This window comes from Coloeus monedula (genome assembly GCF_965178545.1).
Source record: "Coloeus monedula genome assembly, chromosome: 20".
In the NCBI taxonomy this organism is placed as follows: domain Eukaryota; kingdom Metazoa; phylum Chordata; class Aves; order Passeriformes; family Corvidae; genus Coloeus; species Coloeus monedula.
In genome coordinates this window covers 9731345-9744710 of record NC_138800.1, presented here as the reverse complement: position 1 = coordinate 9744710, position 13366 = coordinate 9731345, and the positions used below count along the sequence as shown (strand labels likewise).

Below are 13366 nucleotides of genomic sequence, written 5' to 3'. Positions count from 1 at the left end.
ATGGATGGTCACATTTTACAGTGGGGCCACAGAGGCAAGGAATGTAGAACACAGTAATTACAAGTTTGGGCTTGATAAAACACTCTCCATCCTGTTTAAGTCAGCAGAGGTTAGCGTGCTTGGATCTCCACTTTTTAATTGGTTTTGGACTTGGGTTTGCAGAAGCAGAGGTGCTTGTTCAGAGGAAAGAGTTCCTCGGGAGCTCTGTGCCAAGGGGTGAAGCTGGGAGGGATTTGGGGTTTTGGGGGGATTTTTTTGTGGGTTATTTTCATGCAGAGCTTCCTAAAGCCCCAGTGCAAAGCAGGTGCCCCCAGAGAGTTGTGATTTCTCTGATTGACTCTAAAATATAATTGAAATTTTCATATTTAGTTCCCGGGTTCCTTCAGCATTCCTTCTTTCAAGGAAAGATTAGGCAGGATCAAGAGAAGAATATGAGATAAGTTTTAAAATAGAAATAGGTGTTCTGAAAACCATCTTTAATGACTTTACTGCCTTTTGACAAATGTTTGTAGTCTTGAAAAAAGCAGAGTTATTTATTTAAAAGCACGGGAAGTCCCTCTGCTCTCCAAACCCCATCGTTTAACAATAAATGATGCTTTTGCTGATAAATTGCTGTCTTTATGCAGAGTAGGAAATGAAATAAGACATGATGACTGAAGGCAGACAAATGCTCAGCTGTCTAATGTTCCCTTGTATTGTCATCTATTTAAAATTAAATAAATAAAAAGACAGTGCCATGTTCTCCAGTTGGCATTTTTAAGCAAGTTTGAGTTGCTGCTTTGATATTCTGTTTTCTTTCTTCCCTCTCTCCTTCCACCTTTGATATTTCCCTTTTTTCCCCTTCCCTTTAGATCAGAAAGGGCAGTGGCTGAGTGGGTTCTTCGACCACGGGTCGTTCCTGGAGATCATGCAGCCCTGGGCACAGACAGTCGTGGTGGGGAGAGCAAGGTAAGTTCTGAGGGGTGTTTTAGACAATTGTAGAAATCAAGTTTGGGTTATGCTTTGCATTTCCCTAGAACACAACATCCTGTGATTATTTCTCTCTCTATGTGTATGTATATCTATCTAATAGAAAGAGTTGGAAAGAAAGGGATGAAATGACCTCTAAGGTCCCTTCCAACCCAACCCATTCCATGGCTCTATAACTCTGTAATTTAAAGGCTTCCAGGCTAAGCAGTGTGCCAGGGTTGGAAATCAATGATTTGGCAAAGCCAGAAGCTCTCTGTCCATGGTCAGCTTCACTTGCAGTTCCTTTCTTCTGACAAATTCCAAGTGGCTCTGGACTTTCACACAGCAGGGATATATAACACAAATGAAACAGACTCCTTTCAAAAGCAGTGGCACTTTGAAAAAAACAAATATGAGTGTATTCTTCTGGGATTGTTACTGTAAGTGCTGCCAAAACTCATCTCTTGTATGTATGTTTGGAATATGTGTGCTGTTGGCTGTAAATTGTCTTTTATTATTCTATGGCAACTTGTCCAGGGACACACTATAAAACAAGATGTAGCATCTTCATGTGCTAGCCTGATAAAATTTATATGAAGTATTATGGAAAACAGAAGTTGTTTTGAGCTGTTTTCAAGTTCAATAAATAACTGTAATACTTGGATAAAGATGTTCTTTATTAGGTCACATGGGCCCTAATATAGAAGTTATAAGTTACCGATTTAAGACGGCTTCTGCAATTACGGGGTTCCAGCAGACTCTTAATCATAGGGAATGGGAATATTTCCAGCCCCTCAGTGCACATGGGCCCTGTCTCTTCCCTGCCTGTTTGTGTGTCATCAGCTTGGGGTGGCTGGGGAGGGAGCAGGGGCTCTGCTGGGACTGTCCTGGGAGCGCAGAGCTGGTGTTGCCGGCGCATCGATGGCTTTTGTGTTCAGGAGGGCTTGGATCCCCTGGGGGGCAGAGCTGGGCATCCTCCCTGGTGCTGGCACTCCTGCCCATCTCTCTGTCCCTGCGCCCTTCCCACGTGGCAGTCACCCTGCAGCAGCAGATCTGGGGAAAACACAGGGAGTGTTTAAAAGTCCCTCCCGAGCCATTCAGGGATTCTGTGTTTTTCCATGGTCGAGACCATCAGAACCAGAATCTGGGTGATGGCAGCCGAAGGGCAGTGGATACATGAATTTATCATTCAAAATCTGGGTTAGGTTTGCTCTATTTAATATTCAGTGAGGAATGTGCTCGTTTTTGGAATAGATTTTGCTTTGAGATCTGTGACCCCTCTGGAACTCTCCAGCCTCGTGCCTCAACTCTGCAAAAGGCCAGAACGCCGCTCCTGTTATTTGTCTCTCCTGGGTGTTTGGATGTGAATTGGGAAAACTGTCTCACTGTGTAACAGCAGGAGTAGGAATTGTGTGTCTCACCTGTTTGCAGGCTGGGAGGAATACCTGTAGGAGTGGTTGCCGTGGAAACAAGGACGGTGGAGCTCAGCATTCCCGCTGATCCCGCAAACCTGGACTCGGAGGCCAAGGTGGGTGGGTCGTGTGCTCCTGTCCTTGTTTGTCCTGTGGTACCAATGTGCAGCCATTCCTGGTGAGCTGGGAATGCCTGGCAGCTGCTGGGAACAGCCCCGGGGCTGTTGTGTGGCCCTTCCTACAGGAGACACATCCCCAGCAGTCCTGCTTCCCTCAGGACTCAGAGGAGGGCAGGGATGAGCATCCAGGAGATGTGACAGCAAAAATCACTTCCCTGCTCTCGTGACTGGAGTGTTTCATGGCCTTCCTGCTCTGGCATTTTGCTGTTCCCCTGCCTGATTTCCCAGCCCTGGCCCTGCTTCATCTCTCTGGGGTTTTCTCCTCTCCGTGTCCTTTTCTTTCTCTTCTCCTTCCCCTCCTTACAGCATCACAGTGTCAGGTTTTCCATACCATCTCTTTTCTTAGCTAAATTAGTGGGAATGCTGCTATCAAAGTTGGTGACAAAAAGATTGTCCCAGTTTTCCCATGGCCAAGCAGATCCTACACATTTCATGTGCCATGTTCCTCATTGTTTATGCCACATCATGGCTCCTGTTGATTTTTCTATGTTTTAACTCTTACACTAATGTGCTTCAAGGCCTGACAGTGGATTTTTCTTCCCTCCAGATAATCCAGCAAGCTGGGCAGGTGTGGTTCCCTGACTCTGCCTTCAAAACAGCCCAGGCAATCAAGGACTTCAACAAGGAAGGGCTGCCCCTGATGGTCTTTGCAAACTGGAGAGGCTTCTCTGGGGGAATGAAAGGTAAAGGAGCAGCTTGGTGCTGTCCTGGGGGTGGTTTGTGTTGGCTGCTCAGGGCACCGCAGAGTGCTGCTTGAAATTTTGTGAAGTGCCAAGGGTGTGAGATGGATACCATAAAATTTAAAGAAGGAAAAGGTTAGATCAGGAGAAGTTATGGGAGCACTGAGCTGGTGGAAGTTCTCGGAGGCTGCTGGGCACAAGGCAAAGCCTTTGAGCTTGCAGATGCAAAGGTGGGAGGTGGCAAAAGATGGCAAAATTCTCTCTGGAAAACACCCATTGCCTTTGGAGGTGGATTCTGCTCCCTGTGCTGCTACTGCACCCCCTGCATGAGCTGCTTTCCCAGCCACACAACTCACTGGGAAGCTGTTGATGTAATTTGACCTTATTTATTTACCTTATTTAGTCCTTAAATACTGTTTTACCTTAAAATGCCAGATCTGGCCTTGCTGGGTTCCTCAGGAACTGAGTTTTAGCTTTGGAGTTGGGTGGAACAGGCAGCATGAGGATTTTAATATTTATATTGCATATCCCAACTTATTCCAGCCAGCTGGCAGGAGGAGGAGGAGGGAAGGACAAAGCCATTGTAGTTTGCACCTTGCTCTGTGCTTTTTCCAGCCTCCTGCTTGCTGCTGGTGTCTCCTGACACTCTCGGTGTCCCTTGGGGAGTTGTTTGCAGTTTTGGTTTCAGTGCTGGCTGGGGATTATGCAGGGAGGGAAAATAAACAATTATGCCACCCCTCAGTGCACACAAACACACTGCCAGGAGCCGACTGCACTGTGGGTAAAATGACTCCAAAATTGTGTGTAATGAGTAGGAAAAGATTAGAGACAGCTCTTGCTATGCTGAAAATTGACATTAGTGAAGGAGGAGGGGAAAAAAAAAAAAAAGAGGGAAAAAAAGAACCCCCCTCTTTCCTAGTCAGCCTGGGAGGTCTAATTCCTGCCATAAAATAAATAAATAACGCCCTAAATAAAGGCAGCTCGTGGTGGTGCTGGTTTCCCCAACGAGCTCTCTCCGTGGCCAGAAGGCTCCTGAGCATAATGCAAAATTAAATTATAAAAAACTGGCTGGAATATTCCTCTGGAAGAGCCATTTGGCAGGGGTTTATTTGGGCGAACCGGCGGTGACCCACGACGGGGAGACATGAAGCGTGAAATTCCCTGGAAATTAGCACCAGGGTCCTGGGCTCGGCAGGGAGGGTTTGATCACATGCAAATCCCCCGACATCCAGCCGCCCGTGCTGGCGGGGGCTCCTGTTTTACTTCTCCTTTTTGCCCGGGACAGGTTATAAATAACAATAAAAAAGGATATAAAAGAATCCGGCCGAGTGAAAAGGCCGCTTTGGAGCTCGGGTTGCCTGGGTGCTGAGCTCTGGTTGGTTGTGTGTGGGATGGCTTTTTGGGGTGTCTCGGTCCCATCTGATGTTCCAGCCAGGCTGGTGGGATCTGCTCCAGCTCCAGAGGGGCAGAGAGGGCTCTGAGTGCTGGGATTTACACACACAGGGACGTGGGGACACCTCCAGCAGGCTGGGTGTCCCTGTGGGGATACTGGGGGACACTGGGCTCAGGGCAGCAGAGAGGGGGACAGAGTTCTGTGGGCACTGCCCACCCTCCTGCAAACCCAGCTCTGCTCTGCTGGGGACATCCTGCAGCGTCTCTGCCTTGCCAGTGGCTGCTCATGGAAACCCAGACTGGTTTGGGTTGGGAGGGATGTTAAAGATCACTTCATTCCATGGGCAGGGACTCCTTCCATTAGGCCAGGTTGCTCAGATTAGGCTGTGGTTTAAATTGATACAGGAATTTTGGCTTGGAGCACTGTGGGGACCCTTTGGAAGTCAGGGTCAGGAAGGAGAATGCTCCTCAGCAGAGTTTACAGCCAGCTCTGGGAGCACCCAGGGTGTGTCCAGCCCCAGGAACAGCAGCAGCTCCACTGGCCTTGGTGGAGTGTGAAGGGAAGCCAGCACTTGGTTCTATTTGATAATTAATATTAGGGTTTAATCAGTTACTCAGTCAGGATCCTGAGGCTGCTGGGACATTCCAGGACAATGCAGTGTTGGATAGCAGGGTCCCAGAGGGACCAGCTCTGTGCACAACCACTGAGGGGTGATGTTCATCCTCCTGGAAGGCTGATCCCAAAAGATCCATAGGCACAGCAATACTTCCCTGACCACCTGCTGGCACCTGGGAAATAAAATCCTTTCCTGATGCCACCTGGTAAACCTGAGGGAGGTTTGGAGCTGTGAGAAAGCATCAAGTTCCCCCAATTTCTCTGCTCCTCCTCCCTCTGCCCTGTTCAAACAATTAGTGCTGTTCTTCTCTGCACTTCACCTGAGTAAAATATATACCCATGGCAGGAGTGAAAAATGTATTGCTAATTACACAATTATTTTATTATGTAGCACTAGTAAAAAATGTCTAGTAAGGAATTAATTCAGTTAAAATAATTTGAATCAAGCAATTATTTTCTTAACACTAGAATTAGCTGAAAGTACTTCAAGTGGTTTATTACTAGCACTACATAATAAAATAATTGTATAATTAGTAATAAATTTGTCACCCCTTTTGAGTCCTTTTCTTTGCTCAGGACAAAGAGAAAGGTTGGAGTTTTGTTTGGTTCTCAGTCCCCACTGTCTCTGCTGGGATTTATGTTTATTCCCAATTAGAGGGAATAAATTGTTCTTCCCTTTGTCAGCATTTGATACCTCTTAAATAACATGAAATTCCTTTTCTTGGTGTTTGGGCAATGACCTTGGGAATGAAATGGAGAGATCATATCAGTGCCTCTGGTACTAATATATATTTATATATATTTGTTTGTGTATATATATAAAAAATATAGAAGAGTGTGTGTTTCCCAAAGAGCTGATTGCTTAATTATGTTTATGTTAATGCTGAACACTAAAATGAGGGTTAAATGACAAAGGGACCTTGGCTGGAGTCTCTTTCTTCCCCAGAAATGAGGCTTTTCTCAAGGGATAGAAGGATTTTCGATGAATCAAAGTGTCTCAGTGTTTTCAGGCTGTTGCTATTGCAGCAGGTGTGAGGTATATTAATGCAGCTCCTTAATTTTCTCTGCACTGGTATTTTAATGGGCAGAAAAAATGAGGCAAACTGGGAGGGTCCAAGCAAAGAACCCGAATGATGGAGGGGGCTGGAAGAGAGATGAGGGATGGGTACCTGTCGTGTCTGAGGACAAACCCCACTGAAAATCCTCCTGCTATTTGTAGTGAGCCTGAAGGAGTGCAGACATTATGTAGGGTGGTACAAGGGGTAGTGACATGAAATTAATGGGGAGGGAGGGGAAGTTTGGCTGAGTTCTGAGGGAAATCTCATCTATTTGGCTGTGGAAATGCCCCTAAAGAAGCAGTAGATTTATTGTTTGGGGTTTCTAAATGGGAGCTTTCAAAAGCACTGTGGAAGAACAGGTCCTGTGTGAACAAAGAGGTGGGCTAGATGAGCCTAATAACTATTTCTCATTTCTTGTATTTTGATTTAATACTTCTAGATATAATTATATGTAACAAAATATATATATTCAAGAGAGCCCGTTTCCATTACAAACTGTATCCATTAGAAACTATATCATCTCATAGAAATTCTTCTGCCTTCCCTTTTTCTCTTTTATTTAAATCACCTTTGGGGCTGATATTTTCAATGTACTGTCTTTACACAGTGGAGTTGTTCTTATTAATTTTGAGCAAAATGCCTTAAACAAATTTTAATGGAAGAAGAGCAGAGTTCTGTTCCCCATCCTTCCCCACACACCTTTTTATGAAGATCTGGAAAAGCTCTGCTGCCCTTAGGTGCATTTCATTCACATTACGTGAGTTGTGGGAGAGGTCCAGGGTAGTAAGTCTGAAATTGGGCAGTACAGTCATACCCAGCCTGATTTCCCAAACTGTGGGAATGCTCGTGGACTCAGGGATGGATCATTCCCAGGGCACCTGGTGTAGAACTGAGGACCTGCAGCCCTGGCATAGATGTGGTTTCATGGAAAGCCACCAGACTGGATTTCCAGAGAGGAGGTCCCATGCTTGGGAGCAGGAGTGATGTGGGAATATCCTGCAGGCTGGAGGGGGACTTTCCCAAGGGTATGGAGTGACAGGACAGGGGGAATGGCCTTAGCCTGAATGAGGGTACATTTAGATGGGATGTCAGGAAGAAATTCTTCCCTGTGAGGGTGGGGAGGCCCTGGCACAGGGTGCCCAGAGAAGCTGTGGCTGCCCCATGCCTGGAAGAGCCCAAGGTGATGAGCTGTGACTCCAGGCTGTGTGTCCTGTCCCAGACGTGTCTGACCAGCTGTGTGTCCTGTCCCAGACATGTCTGACCAGCTGTGTGTCCTGTCCCAGACGTGTCTGACCAGCTCTGTGTCCTTTCCCAGACATGTATGACCAGGTGCTGAAGTTTGGGGCCTACATCGTGGATGGTCTCCGGGAGTACCAGCAGCCCGTGCTCATCTACATCCCTCCGCAGGGTGAGCTGCGGGGCGGCTCCTGGGTGGTCATCGACCCCAGCATCAACCCCCGGCACATGGAGATGTACGCGGACCGGGAGAGCAGGTACGGATCCCCCTCCCTGTGCCACCAGCTGGGACTGCCCAGGCTGCTCCCTGTGGGCTGGAGCAGCTTCCATGGGCTTGGACACTCCCCAGCTGGAACCTCGTGTGTGTTCTTGGCCTGGATAAACCAGAGCTGAAAGTTCTCTCTTTGTTTTGTCTCCCTCTGCATTCTCTTACTTTTCGCACACATTGAACCATTCCATTTTGTGTCTGATGACCTGAAAGTCAGGTGCAAGAAGTGCCTTTCTTTTCTGTTTTCCAGAGGAGGGATCCTGGAGCCGGAGGGGACGGTGGAGATCCGGTTCCGCAGGAAGGACCTGGTGAAGACGATGCGCAGGATGGACCCGGTGTACACCCACCTGGCCGAGCGCCTCGGTACGTGGGACACCCTCCCAAGGGGCACTGGGACCTGGGGCACCCCTCACAGAGGGGCACTGAGGCATTTGATCAGAGTCATTTTCATTTTTATTTCCTGTTGTCTGACTTGGGAAGAAAACCAGATGAGAGCACTGTGTGTGTGTACATGTGAGGTGATATTCATGCATGCTCAGCATACCCGGGGTGTGTAATATAGTGGGGTTTCGAGGTGATTTCTCTTTTTTTATTATATTTTATTGACTGGCTCTCACAACAGACCCCTATTACAAAGGCCTGAGTCTCATTTCCAGCTCAGCAATTGCTCAGCTCACTAAAACCTTGTGGACCAAACCTTCAGCGGGCGCCGTTTCACGTAACCAGGGGTTTGATCAAAGACGTTTTGGGCTGCTGGACTGTCACTGAGTGTCTGGGGTAGTTTGCAGTAATGATATCCATGTGCTCTTCAGTTTCAAGGGAATAAGGAATATTGTCCATGTCTCTGTAAACAGGGGGATGAGCAGAGCTCAGTGCTGGCACGGCCAGGGTCACGTTATTGCCGCGCCTTCCACTCTGAGTGATCCCAGCGCCTGCTGTACACTCAACATCCCAAAATACAGAGTGTTCAGCAAAATGCACTTAATATCAGATATGTTCTCCCTCAGGGGAATGGGCTCTTTAAATAGTTCTTTACTAGCTCTTACTATAAGAGTATAATCTTACAGAGCCTCCTTTTACCTCCAAAATTGACTACGTTTCAGTGGAGGGAGAAGCGTGTGATGTGGGTATGGCTTGAATTTATAAAGCCTTTTGGGATCCTTCAGGAGGAAAAGTGTTCTGCAAATGACTGATAAATCCTGGCTATTGCTGCAGTTACATTTTATTATTTGGCTTTTTTTTTAATTTATGGCAGGGCAACAATTTATATACAAAACAACCCTCCTGATAGGCCTCGGGAAGAGAATAATAATGGGTGAAGGGTGAGGGGGTGCTGGGATCAGAGCACTGACTGCAGAGCAGGTTCTACCCATGCCTTTGATTGATCCAAGGCATTTTTTTTTTTTTTTGAATGATCTTATGTTGACTCTTTGTTTGCTCTGCCTGTGCTGATTGTTTTCTGGGTAAGAAGCAGGTTGGGTTTTGCGGAGCAGCACAAGGCAGCAACTTTTTATCCAAGTTTTGTCCAAATTCTGATCTTGCTCTTGTCCATGATGTGTCACTGTGTGAGAGTGGACGTGGATACCCCGTTGGATGGATGGGTTTGTTGTCTGTGTCTGCTGGTGGGCAGCTGACTGAGGGTGACCTCACTGTGGCCTTCCAGTACCTGAAGGAGATGGCAAGAAAGATGGAGAGAGACTTTTTACAAGGGTCTGGAGTGACAGGACAAGGGGGAATGGCTTCCCACTGACGGAGGGCAGGGTTAAGATTGAATGTTTGGGAGAAATCATTCCCTGGGAGGGTGCTGAGGCCCTGGCACAGGGTGCCCAAAGAAGCTGTGGCTGCCCCATCCCTGGAAGTGTCCAAGGCCAGGTTGGATGGAGCTTGGAGCAGCCTGGGATAGTGGCAGGTGTCCTTGTTCATGGCAGGGTATGGAATTGAGATGTTCTTTAAAGTCCTTTTCAACTCAAACCATTCTATGATTCTATGACTTAAATCCCAGTTTTTAAGTTTGTAGTTGCAGCAAGGAGGTTATTTTCAGAAAACCTCACTTTTGTCTTCTGTCAGACTTGACAGTGTCCCTTTCAGAGCAAAGGGACAGTGACTGCCCCAGATCATGGGGACACAGCTCAGAGTCCCCAAAAAAACTCTCCAGAGGTGTTCAGTGGAGCTCCCCCTCCCGTGGGTGTCTGTCCGACAGGGAGAGCAGGAATCTCCAGGGAAAGAGAAATCAGATGTGTGCTTAGGGAAGGGAATGTGCAGATAAATGGCCCTGCCCTGCTGCTGCTGGGAGCATTTACCTTCACCTCCCCACAAACAGCCTGGCTGTGCCAGCAGCAAACCAACCCCCTGCTGCAGGGATGGATCCGTCCCCAGGAGCGGAGCCACCGGAATGCTGGGGACAAAGGCTGGAGGGTGGAAATCCTGGAGGGAGGGGGAGCAGAGCATCACCTTCACTCACTGTCCTCATTCCTCACCCTGGTCACCTGTGTGGGTGCAGGACACCTGCAGGCCACCCTTGAGTCCTGTGGGACACTGGAAAAAAAGCACAGGGAAAGACGGGATAGAGTTTTCTGCCGACAGCCTCAAATCCCAGCGCCATGTGAGGAGGCAGGAGCCTGGTCGGGGCTTTTTCCCCCCTCTTCCTCTACAGGGTAATTACTCCCAGCAAACTCCATACACTTTAATTAAAATGACTGCAACACGAGAGCGAGTCACTTACAACTGTACATAGGGAGAGCTCTAAAAGCTTCAGTCACTGATAAGCATCTCCCTGAGATGGATCGTAATTGCTCCCAGCATCGGGTGATCATTGCCGTTGTTTTGCCACTAATTCCATACCAGAGCAGGAAAGCCAAGATAGCAGGACACACTAAATTGCATAATTTTTTTTTTTTGGTCCTTTTTTTTTTTTTTTTTTTTTCTGGTTTTCTTTCTGGCCAATTTAAAATTTGTCAAAGTCGGTCTTCTTCTGGATCACTGCCCTTTGATATTTCGCGCACTCCATTTGCCACAAACAAGCCGCAGGGCCGCAGTTCATGCTGACTCCAGCAGAAGCAGAGAAAGCTCCATTTATCTTACACTGCCTGCTGAATTCTTACTCATTAGCTGGGGGTTCACTGCCTCTCTTTAACCCCTGAGTGGCTGTCATCCCTCCCTGGAGCTCCGGAGAGAGGCATGAGGGAGACGCTCTCCCACGCGGGCTCGGTCGGGAGACGCCGGGGTTGGACTTGGCAGTTGGGGAGTGGGAGAGCAGGGGAGGCTGGCAGATATTGAATAATTTGACATAAATCTGTTCATTATCAATTCTCCAGCACGATTGCTGAAATGTTGATTAGCCCCGTGGTTTATTGAAGTGTCACTCAGAGTTGGGCTGTTCCAGGCGGCGCGGAGCGAAGGGCAGGGGGAGAGAGGGTGGCCCTCATCCTGCCCCAGAGCACGTTCCCAGGTGGAAGAGGTGTGCAGGGACAACAGGGATCACCCAGAAATGTAGGAACAGTGCAGGCTGCGAGCCTTGGGCCAGAGTTACAAATACAGAGCTTCAATTTTATTTATTTATTACAATTAGACTAAAACATGTAGGAGTGGAGTGAAAACAAGTGGTGCCACACAGATTCTGTACCTTGTGTCAGAGGTGCAGAGAAATGGGTGGTGGAATATGAGTGAAAGGAATGGCAGAACGGCTCCAGTTAGAGCAAGATTGGATATTGTATTTCCATGTTTCTTGTAGGAAAAGGGCAGCATCCAGTTGTCCCCTGATGCGTTGTGACAGTGGGAATGTCCTCCTTGCTGATCCTGTGAGGTGTTCCTGTGTGCTGGAATGCACCTCTAATTTTATTTATTTCATGTATTTAGTTTCCTAGGGCAGTCAGTCTGTGCTGCTGGGGCTTGGTTCACGCCTTATTTGGCTGAGGAGCATCCAGAATTGTCTTTAAATTTCCAAGTAACAAGTGAACACTCGAGTGTTCAGCGCTCAGCTCCACTTCAGCACAGCAGCTCCTCTCTGAAAATAAACATTTTGGGGTGCGGGACCAGAACTGATCCCAAGTGCCAGTTTTTCAGGAAAAACTGGGAGAAACACTGCTCTTTTGATTCCATCTCTCATGGAGTGTTGGATAAAACACAGGCAGGTTGTAGCTTTGTGTTTTAGATGATGCTGGTTTCAGTAGCTGCTTCCACGAGCAGGTGCTGCTGCGTTTAAATTGGTTTTAATTCACAATAACAAGGCTCCAAGTGCAAGTCCTGCTTTCTGTCAGCTCCTCCGTGGCCCTTGGCACCTGGGATATCCTCCCAGGAGAGCTGTGGGGAGGAATTTTTGGAATTATGTCCCTGCCACACTTCACCTGTTCGGAGATGAGACCTCAGGAGCAAAGAGTGGGAAGGGGCGGGGTGGGAATCACAGGGAGCTGCTGTACAAGGGTATTTCCAGCCTGTGCCACGAGCATGTGTGACCTTCACTGGCTGTTCATGCTGCACCTTTCCAACATAAATCCTGCTGAATATTTAGTGAAGCAATTACAGCCTGTCTCATTTAAAGAAACAAGAGACAATCCAAAAATGCCTGTCTCTCCAGGGACGTGAGGGGCTCCCTGTGACCTTCCCTGTCCCCTCTGGAGCAGCTCCCTCCAGCTGGGCTGGGGGGAGTTCCCTGGGCAGCCTGGACACCTTTGGCACTTTTGCTGCCTTTGCTGAATTTCATGGAATCCCAGGATGGCTGGGATTAGGAGGGACCTTAAAGATCACCTCATCCCACCCCTCTGCCATGGGCAGGGACACCTTCCACTGTCCCAGGCTGCTCCCAGCCCCAATGTCCAGCCTGGCCTTGGGCACTGCCAGGGATCCAGGGGCAGCCCCAGCTGCTCTGGGCACCCTGTGCCAGGGCCTGCCCACCCTCACAGGGGAGAAAAAGTCTGTGTCTGGCAAGAGTTTTGCTAAAAGCAGAAGAGAAGGTGAGATTTGGGTGGGGGCTGTGGTTGCAGGTGTGGAAATGAGGTGGGACCCCAAAGCTGCTGCTTCCCCAGGGGTCTTTTCAGCTTGGGTTAAGGCAGTTTTGCTACTGATTAAAAAAAGAAGAGAAGAGAGTGTAGAACCAGGAGGTGCTGGGGTGTTCTTCCCGTGGGTGGGCTCTGAAGGTGCTGGGAGCAGAACTGAGATGTTTTCCAGCCCCTTCCCAGCCTGGCACTCTCTGGAGCCACAGTGATGTGGAGGCTGCAGAGCAAACTGCAGTCCAAGAGAGTTCTACAGCACTCAGGAGCTGCCTTGGAGAGTGTCCTGTGCTCCCTGCTGAGTTGGGAAGGTCACACATGTTCCTTGTCGTGCCCCACCTGCGTGCCAGGCTCACTCCTCATGGAATGGGGCTGTCTCGGAGCGCTGCTCCTTTTGTTTCCCTATTGATTAGCAGCCAATCCATACCCAGAGGTCTATAATGTTCCTATGATTTAAACTTTAACAGTTTCATTAACTGTCAAGTACCTCTAGAGCAAAGGAATCCCATATTTTAACTCCCCTCTCTTTGCCAGGATAAGATTTGTGGAAGGAGACTTCTTTCTTTTTTTTTTTTTTTTTTTTTTCCCCTGA

General features: G+C 48.1%; 1 protein-coding gene across 5 annotated transcripts in view; it reads left to right on the top strand.

Moving 5' to 3' along the window:
* The window catches only part of ACACA (acetyl-CoA carboxylase alpha), a 103121-nt gene that overhangs the window by 82330 nt on the left and 7425 nt on the right, over positions 1–13366 (top strand). For all 5 annotated transcript variants that reach the window (XM_082294587.1, XM_082294585.1, XM_082294584.1 and 2 more), the window contains 5 exons: positions 852–948; positions 2380–2476; positions 3087–3222; positions 7601–7778; positions 8040–8152. In XM_082294587.1, the coding sequence (XP_082150713.1) occupies positions 852–948; positions 2380–2476; positions 3087–3222; positions 7601–7778; positions 8040–8152 (621 nt within the window). The remainder of the gene's footprint in view (positions 1–851; positions 949–2379; positions 2477–3086; positions 3223–7600; positions 7779–8039; positions 8153–13366) is intronic.